The 16,658-nt window shown below is 29.3% G+C and overlaps 1 protein-coding gene across 1 annotated transcript; it reads left to right on the forward strand.

Moving 5' to 3' along the window:
* The first annotated feature begins 6,887 nt into the window (after window positions 1–6,887).
* LOC106685357 (uncharacterized) lies at window positions 6,888–16,301 on the forward strand. Its single transcript, XM_067047749.1, has 4 exons — window positions 6,888–6,927; window positions 12,427–12,524; window positions 14,243–14,411; window positions 16,039–16,301. Exons 1-4 carry the CDS (start codon window positions 6,888–6,890, stop codon window positions 16,299–16,301), a joined length of 570 nt encoding a protein of 189 aa, XP_066903850.1.
* The last annotated feature ends 357 nt before the right edge of the window (window positions 16,302–16,658 follow it).

Consider the following 16,658-nt stretch of genomic DNA (forward strand, 5'->3'; position numbering starts at 1 on the left):
TGAAATGTACGTGCTATTATCCCCTTCGGTGTGGCTGAAATATTTAGATATAGGATTTATATCGAAGCTGATCCCGGAAGTTTTGGAATTTTCAAGAAAGTGAGATTAATAACCGAATGAACATTTTTATTTAATTTATCAACAGAAAGAAAAATATTCGGTATTTTCTGTTCGATACATTACCGTTATTAGCGTAAAATTCTGGTTGAATAAATGAGCTAATTTGTCATTCAGAATCGATTTAAAGCCACAATAAAAATAATACAGGATTACTAAGAGTATGTTATGTTCAAAATAATTCAAATAATAAGAGTTCGTATTGTACATTCATTTGCGTACGTATAGAAGGCAATCTGAGGAATATTATCTTCCCTGAAATTTTGAGAACATAAGATTTTCACACCCAACAAAATAAGGTTTGTATTTTTAGCATTACTTGTATATTTTAAGTAAAATTGATTTCGAGTAATACTTATATTATTAAATCCACTTTTCCTCTCTTTCCTGAAAAATATAAAATAAAATTATTTCCGATATCAAAATATCTATATTTGGTTGAAAAAATAAACGTTTATGCTTGAGAATGTACAGCCGGAGATATCCTTTATGGAATTCTCATGAGGTTTTGATCGAGGTTGACAGATCTGATATTCAAACCAGCTCCGCATATCGTAATATTCCATGAAACATTTCTTCAATAGCAAAGAAAAGTTATTTTTTGTAACGTTTATTGCTTGTGCATCTGTTTTAGTACATTTTTTTCTGAAATATAAAATTATCTAGTGATTATTGTTATTAAGTGGTGTCTCATTGTGAAAATATTCGTTTAAATCTTAATCCTTTATTACCAATTTATAGCATCATCTGTATATTTTATACTCTCACTTGTTGAATGAACTGAAAATATTTTATATCATATACAATTCTCGTGATAAAGGTTTTCCGGCAACAACTTTTTTTTTTTTTTTTTCAAATATTGAGAAATCATCATTTTATAAACTTATTTTTGCAATAATCATGAAAACAAGTTATAGGAAAATAATAAACTACTTTATAGTGCATTTAAAGTACTTCAAATTGAACCTGAAAGAACTCTTTATGTTCAATGTTTTCCGATATTGTTTTTCGACCACCAGCATTTTTCCAAACAACAAGAAATCAACATTTTATATATTTCTTTTGGCGAAAATAGTGGAAACTGCCACTGACGATCGTTATAAAGTATTTAAATAGCGTGAAATTTAGTCCTAATAGGCATCTATATAATTCCTGGCTTCAAATAGGCATAAAATAATTCCTGATATACAGAACTTTTCTCAAGATATGGCTCAATTTCAATCCATGTTGCAGAATGTCAAAATCGCTTAAAAATATTTATAAGATGCGCTGAAAGGATACAAATTGCCAAGATTCATCATATTGCACCAATTAATGTCATAACTCCTTAATAACCAACCGGTTTGGAAGATAGAAAACTGTGTCCTGGAAAATATTGAACGTAATGAGGTCTATTTTGGCTCAATCCGTTAATGTGACTTAAAGTAGTTTATAAAAATTATTTTCCTAAGGATGCTAGTTTGTTTTATATTTGCCATATATTTTTACAAAATGTTGTTCCTTGTTTGTTGGGAAAAAAATATTGGTGTTTGAAAAACTGTTTCTCGAAAAATATTTAATGTAAAAATTTATATTATGGCTCAAATTTTGAAGAAAAAAAAATTCTTTCAAACCGTATTAGTTTTTTTTTTTTATTGAGCACTAAATGAAAAATGAGAGACATTTTTTTATTTAATAAAATAAACTTAAAATGGCGTGCTCTTGAAATTGTTCAATACTTACTTTTCTAGGACATTTACTGTTACATTTGTACTATCTAGGTAAATACTTGGATACATTTCTGACAGAAAATCCCGTTAGCTGTTGAAAAAAATACAATATTCCCTAAAAGAACGTTGTTTTGATGAGGTATATGAAGCAAAAAAGCAATAGTAGAAACGTTTAATGGATAAACTATTTACTTCTGGGCATAAGAAACTTAATGAAAATGAATAATTTGAAATGCATTCATTGTGAATGAGTTTCTTTGTAAATACCTGATTACCTGAAGGAATCCTTTAAAATCTAAGGTTATATTTACTTCTATCCACATATCTGTTATATACAAAAATTTTCTGAATTCGATCCTTTAATTTTTACTAATTCAAACAGTTAAGCTACTAGTGATACATTATTATGTTAGTAAGTTATTTGCTATAAATTTAAAAATGTACAGCAGTCTGCCATATAAGGCCTACGCAAACCCAAAGAGTAAACTATTTACTTATTTCTTTTTCAAACAGGTTTTCATCAGAATCCATTAAAACAAATTAGTTAACTTTTATGTTAACTTACAATTTCACTGGTCTAATGATAGAAACTTGACCTGACAGAGCAACTTCAGTTTCATCACTAATGAACGATATTTATCGCACCCAATCAAGTGGAGTTTTACATTTCGAAATCTAATTTCTATCGGAAATTATTCGGAATTAAGCATTGTATAATTTTTTATTTTAGCAATTTTGTTTTAATGTACTTATTTATAATTATCTAATTTTTATATTATGCACTTATATTTATAACATAAAATAGTAATATAGCACCCCTCCTCTTTTTAAAGGTGGATATCTAATACACATGCTATAAAGGTAGTTAGTTATTAATAGCTGGGTCTAGAGGCGAATGAACCCTGAATTTTCGAAAGGAAGTTTCTTGCGCAATCTAAAGCTATTCGTTATAACTTCGGACTTAGATTTGACTTGATAATGGAGCAGAAAATCGAAATCCCGAGGTTTATCAAGGCCAATAAATTACAACACTTTGTGGTTAATTGCGACATAATATTTATAACTTAATGAATTGGCAAAGAAAAAATAATATGTACGAGCAACTATCCTAGTTATGAGTATCAAGGCCTGATTTGATGGAATTTTCATGTGAACCGTCTAAAGATTCGAAAGTAACGTTAATAAACTGAATAGTAAAAGATACTTTTTATGTTCTATGATTGGTTTTTATTTTTTTACAAAAATATAAATTTTTTTTTTTTTTTTTTATGTTGACAATTCGCATTTAAAACTTTCACCCAAGAATTACAAACATTAATTGCTCCTTCTTGTTAATATATTAATTAATTTTCTTTTAAATGTTGATGCATCAATTAAACTATACAATACGATCAAACAATACTTTTCAAAAGAATAAACAAGGTTGGAAATTGACCCAAATTTGAAAAGAAACCCAGTGATGAAATATTAAGTGGGTGAGTTGGAAACACGTCCTGGACGTCGGCATTTTCCTATGATGGGATGATTGATATACCCCACGCTTCGTTACCTACGTTACATCCTGTCCCTGAAATTTTCCGTTGCCATGAGTAAGGAGGAAAAATAACTTTTCCCTGTTATCAAACGACCTTGTAGCACATTATCCACTACGTTCTAAAACCATAGACATCTCTTCTCTGTATTCTATTCGAGCCGGTACAGAATATACCTGATATATCAGGGCATGCAGGTATTTACAAAGAAACTCATTCACGATGAATGAATTTCAAATCATTCTTTTTCATTAAGTTTCTTATATCCAGAAGTAAATAGTTGATCCATTAAACGTTTTCACTTCTGCTTTTTTGCTTCGTATACCTCATCAAAATAACGTTCTTTTAGGGAATATTGTATTTTTCAATAGCTAACGGGATTTTCTGTCAGAAATGTACTTAGGTTTTTACCTAAATAGTACAAATGTAACAGTAAATGTCCTAGAAAAGTAAGTATTGAACTATTTGAACTATTACTACTCTCATTTTTTTATTTAGTGCTAAATAAAAAACTAATACGGTTTGAAAGAATTTTTTTTTTCAAAGTTGGGCAAATTTTCTAAAATTTTAGCCGTAATATAAATTTTTACATTCAATATTTTTCGAGAAACAGTTTTTTAAACACCAATATTTTTTCCCCAAAAAACAAGGAACAATACTTCGTAAAAATATTTGGCAAGTATAAAACAAACTAGTATCCTTAGGAAAATAATTGTGATAAACTACTTTAAGTCGCATAAACGAATTGAGCACTAATAGACCTATAGTTTTTTATTTTCCAAACAGCTTGGTTATTACAGAGATATGACATTAATTGGTGCAATATGATCAATCTTGGCAATTTGTATCCTTTCAGCGCATCTTATAAATATTTTTAAGCGATTTTGACATTTGACATTGAAAAGTAAGTATTGAACTATTTCAAGAGTGCACCATCTTAAGTTCATTTTATTAAATAAAAAAATGTCTCTAATTTTTCATTTAGTGCTCAATAAAAAAAACTAATACCGTTTGAAAGATTTTTTTTTAAAGTTGAGCCAATTTTATAAAATTTTAGCCGTAATATAACTTTTTGCATTCAATATTTTTCGAGAAATAGTTTGTCAAGCGCCAATATTTTTTTACCAAAAACAAGAAACAACATTTTGTGAACATATTTGGCAAATATAGTTCGTAACAACTAAGATCCAGTTATCGAAATGTTTCATTTAGAAATTCTCTTAAGTTTCTGATAAAAAAGGAGTGTCAATCGGGTTTTGAACACAATCTATGCAACATATACAGGTTGCACAATATCAGATGAAAATCAGTAAACTTCAGGGACCGATTCTACACTTGGAATGTATGATGAGTGGTACAGTGGGCACTCAGGACTAATATCAAGAGATTTAGTTAAGAGAATTTGGTTACCACTCTTTTTTTCCCGAAGCGCTAATCATTCGTTAAGTAATAAGATCTCTTCTCACTACCAATTCCGTTGCAATGGTTCATCTCTAGAGAAGTCACAATCCTCTTTCAAACTTTTAGCCAGACATTTAGAATTTAGATTTTTAAAATCCCTGATAATCCTCCGAGGTGTCTGAAAAGAAGATGGCCACGAGACCTTCTAGTTTAAATTAATGTTTGAAGTACACCAATGGGTGGTTCCTTCCCAAGATTTTCAAGTGTATATGAAACATACTACATATTTACCTATTGTATTATTTTGTACAGTTGTAAATTACAATAAATAAATAATTAAAAAAAAAAAAAAGATTTAAAAAAAAATGGGGGAGAGCACGTAATCAAGTAGATGAATCTTAGATTCTCTTGTAGCTTGAGCCCACAGAGGCGGCTTTAACACACAGAACCTCCGTTAACAGCGGACATTAATGAATGAAGGTATACAAGAGATAATGACTTTCAACATATAATTACTCTTTTATTAAATTTCAATATAACCTTTTCAATTTTTTGAGACTGGTTACATTGTTTAATTAGAAGTATTTGTATCTAAGTTAAGTCTCAAAAACACTCTTTATTATTTCCTTAAATGGATTTACATTATTTGGCCAATCTTGCCATTTTCAAGGACAATCTTTAATATAAATTTATATCTCATATCCAACAATTCAAAAAAACGTTGACAGGCTTTTCAGCCCCGGCTATTAATTTCAATCAAACCACCCTTTTTTGTCACTTTTCCATTACATTTTGAAACTTTTAAGTACAGATACGCTTAGGACTATTATCACTCTCTTACCAGAAAAAAAAAAAAAAAAACGGCATCCAATTATGTTCGTTATATTAAAAATGAACTGAATTCCTTAGGAACCTGTCCCAATACTTCAACAATACAAGGGAAGTTGGTTCCAGATTGTCCAGTGTTATTTCTTAACGCTGACATATTTTAGGAAAGAAAAAAAAAGAGTTATTTCAAAAACTTAATTTGGAAAGTTTTTTTTTTTTAAACTGACCACAATTTTGTAGATCTAGGTATAGAATATTCATTATCCTTGAAACAATTTTTTTTTCGCTAATTTGATTCACGTTTATGTTATGTCACTTGGATCTAAGTGACAACCGGAACTATGGAAATTATAATATATCACTTACATAAGAATATGTATAAGGATAATTAATCGTGTTCATATTAATTTAATATACCATATTAAAAATAGTTCTCTTTTTGTTTATTGATATTTTTTTTCAAATTATGATACTTTGTCATTCTCAGACCATCTTTTTAGTATTTCGGACATCTTTACAATTCGAAAAAAAAATTAATGAAAACTAAAATAAATTAGAAAAATAAACTAAAAAATCTGAGGTCATGCGCTCATAACTATTTCTCCTTATCACACTGTATTGTGTAGATGTTAATTTTTGCTTAATGTATTTCCCACTCATCCTTGTCTTAAATATAAACATTGTTCGTCACTCTCCATTATCTCATTTGACTTCATTCGTTAGATAGTAATTTTTCTTAAATGTTTAGCTTACGAATCTGGCAATATATTTTTAAGATTATTTTTCAGCTTTTTTATCATCAATCGGAAGTTATATTTCTCTTTCACGCCTTTTACTACAACTGGTGTGCCAAACTCAGCAACACAAAATTTTTAACGCAATGGTGCAATGTTATCTCTTAAGGAGCAAAATAACCCACTTCGATACAAACAATTTTTCATTGCTTCATGCTTTTCGTATTTTCAAAAAACCTTTAAAGAAATGTCCATGAGCAACTGGAAACTGGAAGGATTAGCCAACTACCTTTAATGAATCAAAGGAAAACTTTTCGTTGTATAAATATAAATAATAAATCAATTAGGATTCGATTTAGATGCATTTATTAGTTTAACGAAGTTATTCCCTTTTAGGAATCTTTAATTGGTTCGTAAGATAGATTTCCTTTTTTTTCTTCTTTTTTTTTTGTGATAACGAGCAGTTTTTTCTTCACTCCATTTAAGTGCGCTTATCATTCTAGAGGGAATTTAGAAAGGTAGCTATGATTACCAGAAGAAAAGTAGCATAAAAGAAAATGTTCTCTATGACTGTGAAAGGTGTTGCTGGAACACAGCCCGTTAGCTGTAACTTAAACCTTTCCCCAGGCTTAGGTAGTCATTATCTCTTGTATACCTTCATTCATTAGTGTCCGGTCTTAGCGGTATTTCTGTGTGTTAAGTCCGCCTACAAGAGAATCTAAGATTCATCTACTTGATTACGCGTACTCCCCCATTTTTTTAAAATCTAAATTCTAAATGTCTGGTTAAAAGTTTGAAAGAGAATTGTAACTTCCTAGGACAAGAGCCCAAGAGGAGAAAAAAGGCAGTTATCTCACCCCAATTTTTGATTACTTAATTGAAAACTAAGTATAATTAATAGTCAAAATTGATGAGTCTGCCAAGTATAGGTAGGAGGAATACAAAATGGTGGCTGTTTCAAAGCTATAAAAAAAACTAATTTTTCATTCGGAGCTCTATATCATATAAAAGTAGGAACGACACAAGAAAAACTAAGAGAACGTCATTTAAAGAAGAGTAAATTTTCTAAAATATGAGCTCTAATAGAGTTATTTACGTTAAATAGTTTTCGAGATATAGCTTTTTAGAAAAGCAACATTTCATAAAAATGTTGTATGGGACGTACTGAAAGATCAGTAGTTAGTGAATTTATTTTGAAAAATGTATATCTCAAAAACCATTTGACGTACAGATGTCTATTAGCACTCAAACTAAAGCTAGTTTAATGAGCTATAAAGTAGATTATGATGTTTATCTTCGTTGGAGTAATAGTTTACATTAAATTCGCTAAAATAAATTGATTTATAGTTGTTCTCACAAATTCACATTTGCCAAATTTATGTGAATATCATAAAAACTACTACTTTATAGTAAGTTACATTTCCTTTATTTTGAGTGTTGACAGACATATGTGCGTCTTATGGATCTAGAGATATATTTTTTCAAAAATCCAACATTTTATACGAACAACTAGAAATTAACATTTTGTGAGTTTATTTCGTCAAATATCATAAAAACTACTACTCCTACAAAGATAAACATAATCAACTATTTTGTAGTAAATTTAACTAGCTTTAATTTGAGCGCTGACAGACATCTGTACGTCTAATGGTTTCTGAAATGAAGTTTTTCATAAATCAAACTTATTGATCGAACAACTATAAATCAATTTATTTTAGCAAATATCATGAAAACTACTATTCTTACGAAGGTAAATGTCACGAACATTTTTATAGTCCATTAAACTAGCTTTAATTTGAGTGCTAATAGACATCTGTACGTTTCTGAGATATAGATTTCTCAAAATAAATTAACTAACTACTAATCTTTCAGTAGATTTTTAAGAAATAAGATATGCTTTTAAAAAAGCTATATCTCGAGAACTATTGGACGTAAATAGCTCTATTAGGAATAATATTTTAGAACATTTACTCTTCTTTTAATAATGTTCTCTTAGATCTTCTAGCGTTAGTAGTTTTTAAGATATAGAGCTCCGAATGAAAAATTAATGTTTTTTTAAGGTTTTAAAACAACCGCCATTTTTTATTCCCCCTTCCTCAGTTTTGACTCATCAGTTTTGACTAGTAATTATACTTAGTTTCCATTAAAGTAATCAAAAATTGGAGTGAGATAACTGCCTTTTTTTCTTCCCGACTCTTGTACTATCCCTAGAGATGGACCATTGCAACGGAATTGGTCGTGAGAAGAGATCTTATTACTTAACGAATGATTAGCGCTTCGGGAAAAAAAAAGTGTGGCAACCAAATTCTCTTAACTAAATCTCTTGATACTAGGCCTGAGTGGCCACTGTTGGATCTGCACTAATTGATTCCCATCATCCATTCAAAGTGTAGAATTGGTCCTTGAAGTTTCCTGACATTGTGCAATCTGTATATGTTACATAGATTGTGTTCAAGACCCAATTGACACCCATTTTTTATCAGAAACTTCAAAGAATTTCTAAATGAAACATGTTGATAACTAGATCTTAGTTATTAAGAATCAAGTTTCTTTTAGTAGTGAAACTGACTTGTTAAGCTTTTCTGGTTCTTCATCAGAGCAATTAACTATGCAATTTTCAACGATAGCGGTTATTTTCAATGAAGGATTTTAGTGAAAATTATATGGAAAATGAAAGTTTGTCGTCCAGAGTAATACTTTCATGCATTAATATAATGATAATATTATAATATCATTCCGAATGTCCATGTTTATTTAAAATCTGTATGAGTTTTTGATGTATGTATTTCATCTAATTTCAATATGGGTCTCTGATTCATTTTATTGGTATGGCAAAATTTAGGAAAAAAGGTTTATATAATTATACTCTTCATAGCTGGGACGGCCTGGCATGTCTTAGCGGAGAACTAAGTTCATTGAAATCATGGTCTATGGTTTATTAAATATTTAACCAATATGCAAAAAATGGACCAGTTTTCATGCATGAGGCAACAACCAGTTTTAGTTAGATCTAAATGTCAATATTTTTACTGCAGAAGATTAAGAAAAAATAACACCCACCCATAAGGTGGACCATAGATTAAGATAAGCCAAAACATATTTCTTAAAGAAAACTGCATCCTCATTACGATGATGCCTAAAAAAAATTTCAATTTGCTCCTTTTTCTGTCAAGAATTGGACCTAGGGAATTTGTTTGCTGCTCTTGTGGTTTACTATCACCTCCTTGCCTATGGTCTGCCAATCCTAATGCACCCCATAGTCCCCAGAGTCTAATCCCTAATTTCTTGACTGATAATTTTCTCATATACTTAAATCTTTCTTTTAAATAAGCTGTGAAAACTTATTGTCTTTTTACTTATTAGACTTCTTATATTCTTTTTTAATAAGAAGGATGTGGGTGGATGCTGTATCAGCATACAACAAATATTTAAACCAACCTACCACGGCACTGTTAATAGAAACATTTGTATTAGTACTTATATTATTCTTACTTATTTAAATTAAACTTAATAAAATCATGATAAATGATAAACTTTTAACACACAGGGAAGCTGCTCATTGATTAGGGAAGGCAAAATCTAAAACTTTCCAAAAATTTCAACTGGATTTCCCAGCTTACTGGATTATTGGAGATATTCTCTGCACTTTGCCCCTCTTTTATTTTAATTTTATTTTTTTGGAAATTGGACCTCTTTAAATATTGTTTATGAGAAATTTTGAGTGTAATAACTTCACTGAGTAATATGTTGCCACAATTTCGCAGTTTAAAATAGCTTCTCAAATCTTAAATTTACCAACTTTCCTGGTTTCAGATTATTCGAGAAGGAGGAGATGATAGGACCTCCTATCTCTCTTTTATCAACTTCTGTGGATATATTTATTATGATGATACACTTCTTACTCAAACATTAAGAAAATGTCATGCCACTTGTTTCATTGTAGCACCATCAAACTTTACACTACCTCAATCATTTTGTCTTTCTTGCTAAAACATTTTGTCATCAATACTTTAGAACAGTGGTGTCCAATGTTTTTGCCCAAAGCACCACATTGATTCATCCACTAAGTCTTAAGAACCTAAGCTCTAGCTAAACAAATTTTTTACAATGAGCATTATACCATTAATTAGAGTTGAAATGTTCAGTTCCGTTATCTACGTTTGTGATTGGGTTTCTTAACTGATCATTGACTAAAAGAGTAAGATTTCTTTTTCTTTTTAATGAGTGAAATATAATATAATAATTTTCTTTCTAAAATATTATAAAAATAAACCATAACGGATCATAGTTTAGGAATCCTGGATTCAGATGACAGGAGTAATAAACAAAGTATGAGATTTTGAAATCATAGATTTTAAGAGAAACTTCAAAACTATTAGACTAGAGGCTTCTTTTGAAGAGGCATCAAATTATAATTCACACCGAATTTCAATCCATTTAATAATTAATACATCCTTCAATTTCATTCACTCAAAATAATAAAATTTCCACATAAAGACATTATATAAAAGAAGTGTGTTTTTTCTTGTGTGGCTACTTTTTAACTTGTTCCTAATAATTGAACATTCATGTCTTAAGCATACTTCTACATAATAACAGGGATATATTACAGACAACATTCTATCTAGTAAAAAATATTGACTTATCGCATTATGAGTAAACAATGAATAGATCTTGTCATTGAGCACCTTATGCCACTAACACATTCCTAAATTAATATTTGTTTTCCCTTGTTGATTCATAATAAAACAAACTCACAGAAGGCCTAAACTCACTTTTAAATGGTGTTTAAAATTCAATATATAACTAACTACTTTTTATTTTATGAAAATTAACATTTATTTATGAAATTTAAAGCATAATATATAATTTCAACATGTAATCAGTAAATTATTATTGTCCAAACTATAAAAATATTAACATAATGAAAAACACTACTTAATTACTTCCATCAAGTCATCCTAACATTTTTTATTCCTTATCAAAATTGAAATAATAAGAAATCAATAATCGCTCAATAAATAAATTTTACAATTATTCTTTTCTGTGAACAACATATAAAAGTACTATAGGAACAAATATATATTTTTTTTTCTAATTACAGTACAAAATTAACTGACCTCAAAATTGAATCAAGAACAGTGAACATATAAAACCAAAAATGACATAATTTCAAAAAACAATTAGAACTTCTATCTAGTCAATATAAATACATTTAATGTGTCCAAAAACCTTGATTTCAAACTTTCTATATGTTTATCTACATATCTACCAAATTAAAGACAAGAAAAGATTATCCAAATATTTGCCTTAACCCAACATAGTTCTTGTGCTCTGCATCTTAATGAATCTACAATAAAATACTATTTTATTTTATTTATAAGTAAAAAATTATTCTTTTTCAAACTTATTTCTAAATGTTAAAATCTCTTGAACTTCAATCTAGCTTTGTTCCACATTTTTCTACTTTCCAATATTTTTGCCTCTCTTTCTCTGTACACCAAAACAGCTACAATGCAATGTTAAGAGTGGAATTTATGGAATGACATAAGTTTTCAATACAAAAATAAAGATACACTCCAATTTTTGTTTTGAGATAATTATTTTACTGAAATTAGAACAAAAAATAAAAGATAATCTGTTATTTTCACTTCAATGATTATTTTGTTTTATAAATATGAAAAACATTATTTCATTTTTAAATAGATATAAAGGACTTTAAATAGAGTTTGTAAAAGAAACTGAATTTTTTCTCAAAAAAAAAAATGGCATGATTAAATTTATAAATATCATTTTTTCATGTAGCTATTAATTGGACGTTTTACCTAATATGTTTTTAAGGATAGGGGTAGCTTCAGTTAGCATCCATATTTGAATAGGGATATGCCAATGCTAACACATCTAAGTAATACTGACATTTAACTGTTTGAACAACACAAATTTAATTGAAACATCCACCAAAACAATAAAACATTCTATTTCTTCACAGTTTCTTAAATTTAAGTTGTTCACTATTGTATCTATCTAATTATTATTTTTTTTTTTCCAATTTAATTTTATAAGTAACATTTATTAATTGTTTGTTTTTGTTGGAATTTTTTTCAGCACTTGTATCAATAGCAGCAGCAGGATTATTTGCTCTACAGACTGATGATAGAGAAAATGATTTTTATGTATCTAGAGGAGAAGCATTTTATATGCAGGTAACTTAAAATCTCTTTTGACCTCTTCATTTTTTTTTAAACCATATAAAAACATACTTATGGGGACTAATTTTTTTTAAAGTTTTAAAAAATATACATTTTGGCTATACTAATATCATATTTCATTCATCTTTTTACTTTAGGTTAAATATTTAATTTATACACCATTAAATTTTATGTATGTCATGAAAATAAAATCTGTCCCGCTAAAACTCATTCAGGGTCAGGGGCTTAAGATTTTGTAAGGAAGTACTGTTTCAAGAACAACAGTTGTGCAAGGAGGTGATTTGTTCATGATCACGCTCAACCACTAGATTTTTTCCCAATAAAGGGTGCACAGCCTCATTATGAGGCTGTGTTGACCCCTGAGGACTCCATGAAACCACAGAGTTGACTCACAGCTACAATGATAGTATGTATGTATGCTATAGTTTTGTTAAATTAAAATCCAAGTTTGAACTACATTGAAGCTATCAGAAACAAATGAAAAAATTAGCAGCAATGACATTTTTAAATCAGTGGTAATGCTGACAATATAAATATGGTGATAATGTCACAACTGCTTTTGTGGCATGACAGAGAGTAATATTTAACTAATTAATATAGCTTTATTTTATTGTTTCAATATGGATTTTTGATTGGAGTCCCTATTTAGTTATTATTAATATTAATATTAATATTTGACAAAACATTTAGTACCCAAAAGAAATCAGGTTCAAATCCTATTTTAATATTGGATGACGACACTGTTATTACTGGGACCAGACAAACACTTCTTGAATCCACTGGGGGATTCAGTGGGAGGGGTAGGGGACACGCCTCCCTAAAGAAATGGAAAATTTTAATCTTAACAGTTTTCTCTAGACAGACATCTTTGGCTCCAGTTTGGATTCCATCTAAAACAATAATGTTCTTTGGCCTTAACTGTAAAACATTAAGAAGATAAATCTAATATTAAATTAAATCTTTTCCACTTCAACCTATGAAGGATTAGGGATACAGTACTTTGTAAGGAAATACTGTTACTAGACTAACGGTTGTGCAAGGAGGTAATGTGGTCAGAATCATGCTAGATCGGCAGATTTCTATCCAATTAAAGGTACCCACTTTATGAGGCTGGGTGGACTCCAGAGGGTTCCTGAACCCATATGACTCACGGCTAAAGTGAAACAGAAAATTATTCTCTGCCTCTGCTGGATTCGAACCCAGGTCCTGGGAGTTAGTAGCACATTGCCTTACCAATGAGCTACCTACTCCATTAAATCAAATAAAGTACCACATCAAGAATTTACTTTATTTATTTAGTTTTATCTGTTTATTTTTTTATTTTTTTATTTTTTTACACCCATCTAAAGAAGATTTCTATGTCCACCCCAGGAGTATAGTGCTAACCACATAGTCTCTCAAGAATAGCGTGACGGCTAGAATCAGACATCCTTACCATCTAAACCTTTTCATAGACTGTATTGATTTACTTAGATATAGATTTCACAATACCAATTATACCAATATAATAAAAGAGTAAAAAATTATTCAACAATATTTCAATAGACATGATGGAAAATCAGATTTTTGAATGGTGACAGCTAAGATGTTAAGAATATAGGACATTTTAATGTCTGAATTTTAATTTAATTAAGAAAATTGATGTAATGAGTTAAGACTATTTCTAGTTTATGATCTTTTTCATATTTGATTATCGCTATTGTTCTTTTTAGCTTGTCGTAATAGTACTGACATTTATACTATTTGTAATGTCAATATATGATGTACTATTCTCAAGACGAATGGATGGCGATCCCACTATGGCTCATCGAGACCCTTCTGGAGAAAATGCTACTACTTATAATAATCCTGGTTTCAAAGAACGGAAACAAGGTCAGCAAGGTATTATTTAAATTACTTTATTTTATTTAAATCATTGGAGACTAACAAAATAAAACACTGTATGAATTAAATCACTTATCAATAAATAAATTAACTACTCTGGAAAATAAACATTCAATTGAATTAATTATGTTATGACTATTAGACAATTGTAATTATAATTTTAGCTAAAAATAATTTTCATGGATTTAATATATACATATATTCTTAATATTTCATTTCATTATGCTGTGATTAAATAAAAACCTAAATTTTTAAAATTAAAAACTCAGCATTTTAAAAATCTCAATGAATTGTTTTTTTTTAAATAATTCTAATATTTTTATTCAATAAAAATAATTGATTTTCTGTTAATCCCTAATTCCCATTCAAAACCACACAAAAGACTAGGCCATTCACAGCTTAGTTCCTTTCTTTCTTGAAATTCCATTCATTGAGCTCTGTTGAAATTATCTAGAGCATTAAAATCTCCATGGACAAACAAAACATCTTTGTGATTTCTTGAGAGCTTTCAACTCAGTCGATCATAATATCCTCCTTTCCTTATTTTTACTCCATTCCCAAACCAATAATTTGCAATAAACTCCCTTCTTCATCCCAACAACTAACAACCAGTTTTCTTTAGGGTTCCTCACATGGGTATATCCAATGATGGGTAGGGAAGGGCAGTTGTCCCCCTAGAAGGAAAAAAAATTAATAGTTTAATATAGATTATTTTTTCAAGCAAATAATTGTAATGACTAATAAAGCACTGCTATAATTATATTTATCTATATTCCTGATTCTATCCATGACTCACAATATATTGTGACCTGTAAGGAGAGGTAAATAGTACCAATGCCTGTATTGTAGAAGTAATAGTAAACAATAATGAAACAACCTGAACTCCCCATTTTTTCTTTTATCTCCCTCATTTTGATTCGGGAACTACTTGCTACAGTTATTTTCCTTACGAACCTTTTAAACCCAAAACCCTTCCAACACTCTTAATTTTTTTACTGCATGTTCCTCTGTCCACTGCTTAAATATGAGATCTCAGTCCACAAACTTGTATATTCCTTCTCATAGAATGATTTCCTTTAAAAAAAAAAAAAAAACTCTTGTCATTGGTGCTACTTCATTCTGGAATTACCTACTCCTATCCATCCTATACAAAACCTCATTTAAACATAAAATAATTCTCCACCTCCTCAACTATCAATCAACCCCAAATTTGTAAAAATAATCCCAAATCTAGATTATTTTTTTATATGTTATTGTCAATTATTTTATTTTAAATTTATGCAAATATATATATTTATAAATATCAATTTCGGAATTTCCTCATTTTTATTCATTTTGCATTTTAGTCTTTATTTCACAATTTCAATAATTATTTATTACTTTAAACCATTATAAGCCATTCTATTGGCACTCTAAATATACTTTGCTATTATTATAAGGGTTTAGATATCCCAGCATTATTTTTCTTTAACTGTGGAGGAGATGCTAAGAGCTGCAGTCAAGAAGGGTCCTTCTCCACTTTTTCATTTATTTTTCATATTTCAATCAAAATGTAAAAAGACCTATTTTGTATGGATCTAAATATTATTTTTATGTTAATAATTATTTATTATTTATTTTACAGGAACTGTATCAATGACTGATGCAAGTGGAAAGCCCTACGTTCACAATGGAAGTATGGCAACACTTTCAACCACATTAAGTTCAAATGGATCCACAGTTGGGTCAATAACAAGGAGTCCATTGAGATCTTCACTCAAAAAGCCACGAACTGGAAATAATGGGCTGGGTATTCAGAACCCAGGATTCAGTGGTAGCTCCCCTACTCCATCCAGAAATGGAAGTGTGAAGAGGGTTCGAATACAAACTAATAGTACAGCTGTATAGCCAGTGTAGGAGTGCCAAATATGCAGCACTGTATCAAAAGTATTTTGTATATACATAAATATCTGTGGTAGTGAATCTTTCTTTGAACTACTTGGTGCATGAAACTTCCTTTTTACATCATATTTCTAAAGTGAAATGGACACTAGTTCTTATTATCATTACTACTTATTTTAGAAAAAAAAAAGTATTAAATTACTTATGAAGCATATCTAACAGCTTGGTGAACTTTTACAATTCCAAAGAAGTGCAGTTGTAGAGATTTGTCAGTTTCAAACTAATTGAACAGTATAAAATAAAATATAAAAAAAAGTTTAAGTAGGTTGATCTAATCTTTTTTTTTTCTTAGTATACTTTTAA

This window comes from Halyomorpha halys, unplaced genomic scaffold, assembly GCF_000696795.3.
Source record: "Halyomorpha halys isolate HHAL.00 unplaced genomic scaffold, Hhal_1.1 Scaffold685.1, whole genome shotgun sequence".
NCBI classification, from domain to species: domain Eukaryota; kingdom Metazoa; phylum Arthropoda; class Insecta; order Hemiptera; family Pentatomidae; genus Halyomorpha; species Halyomorpha halys.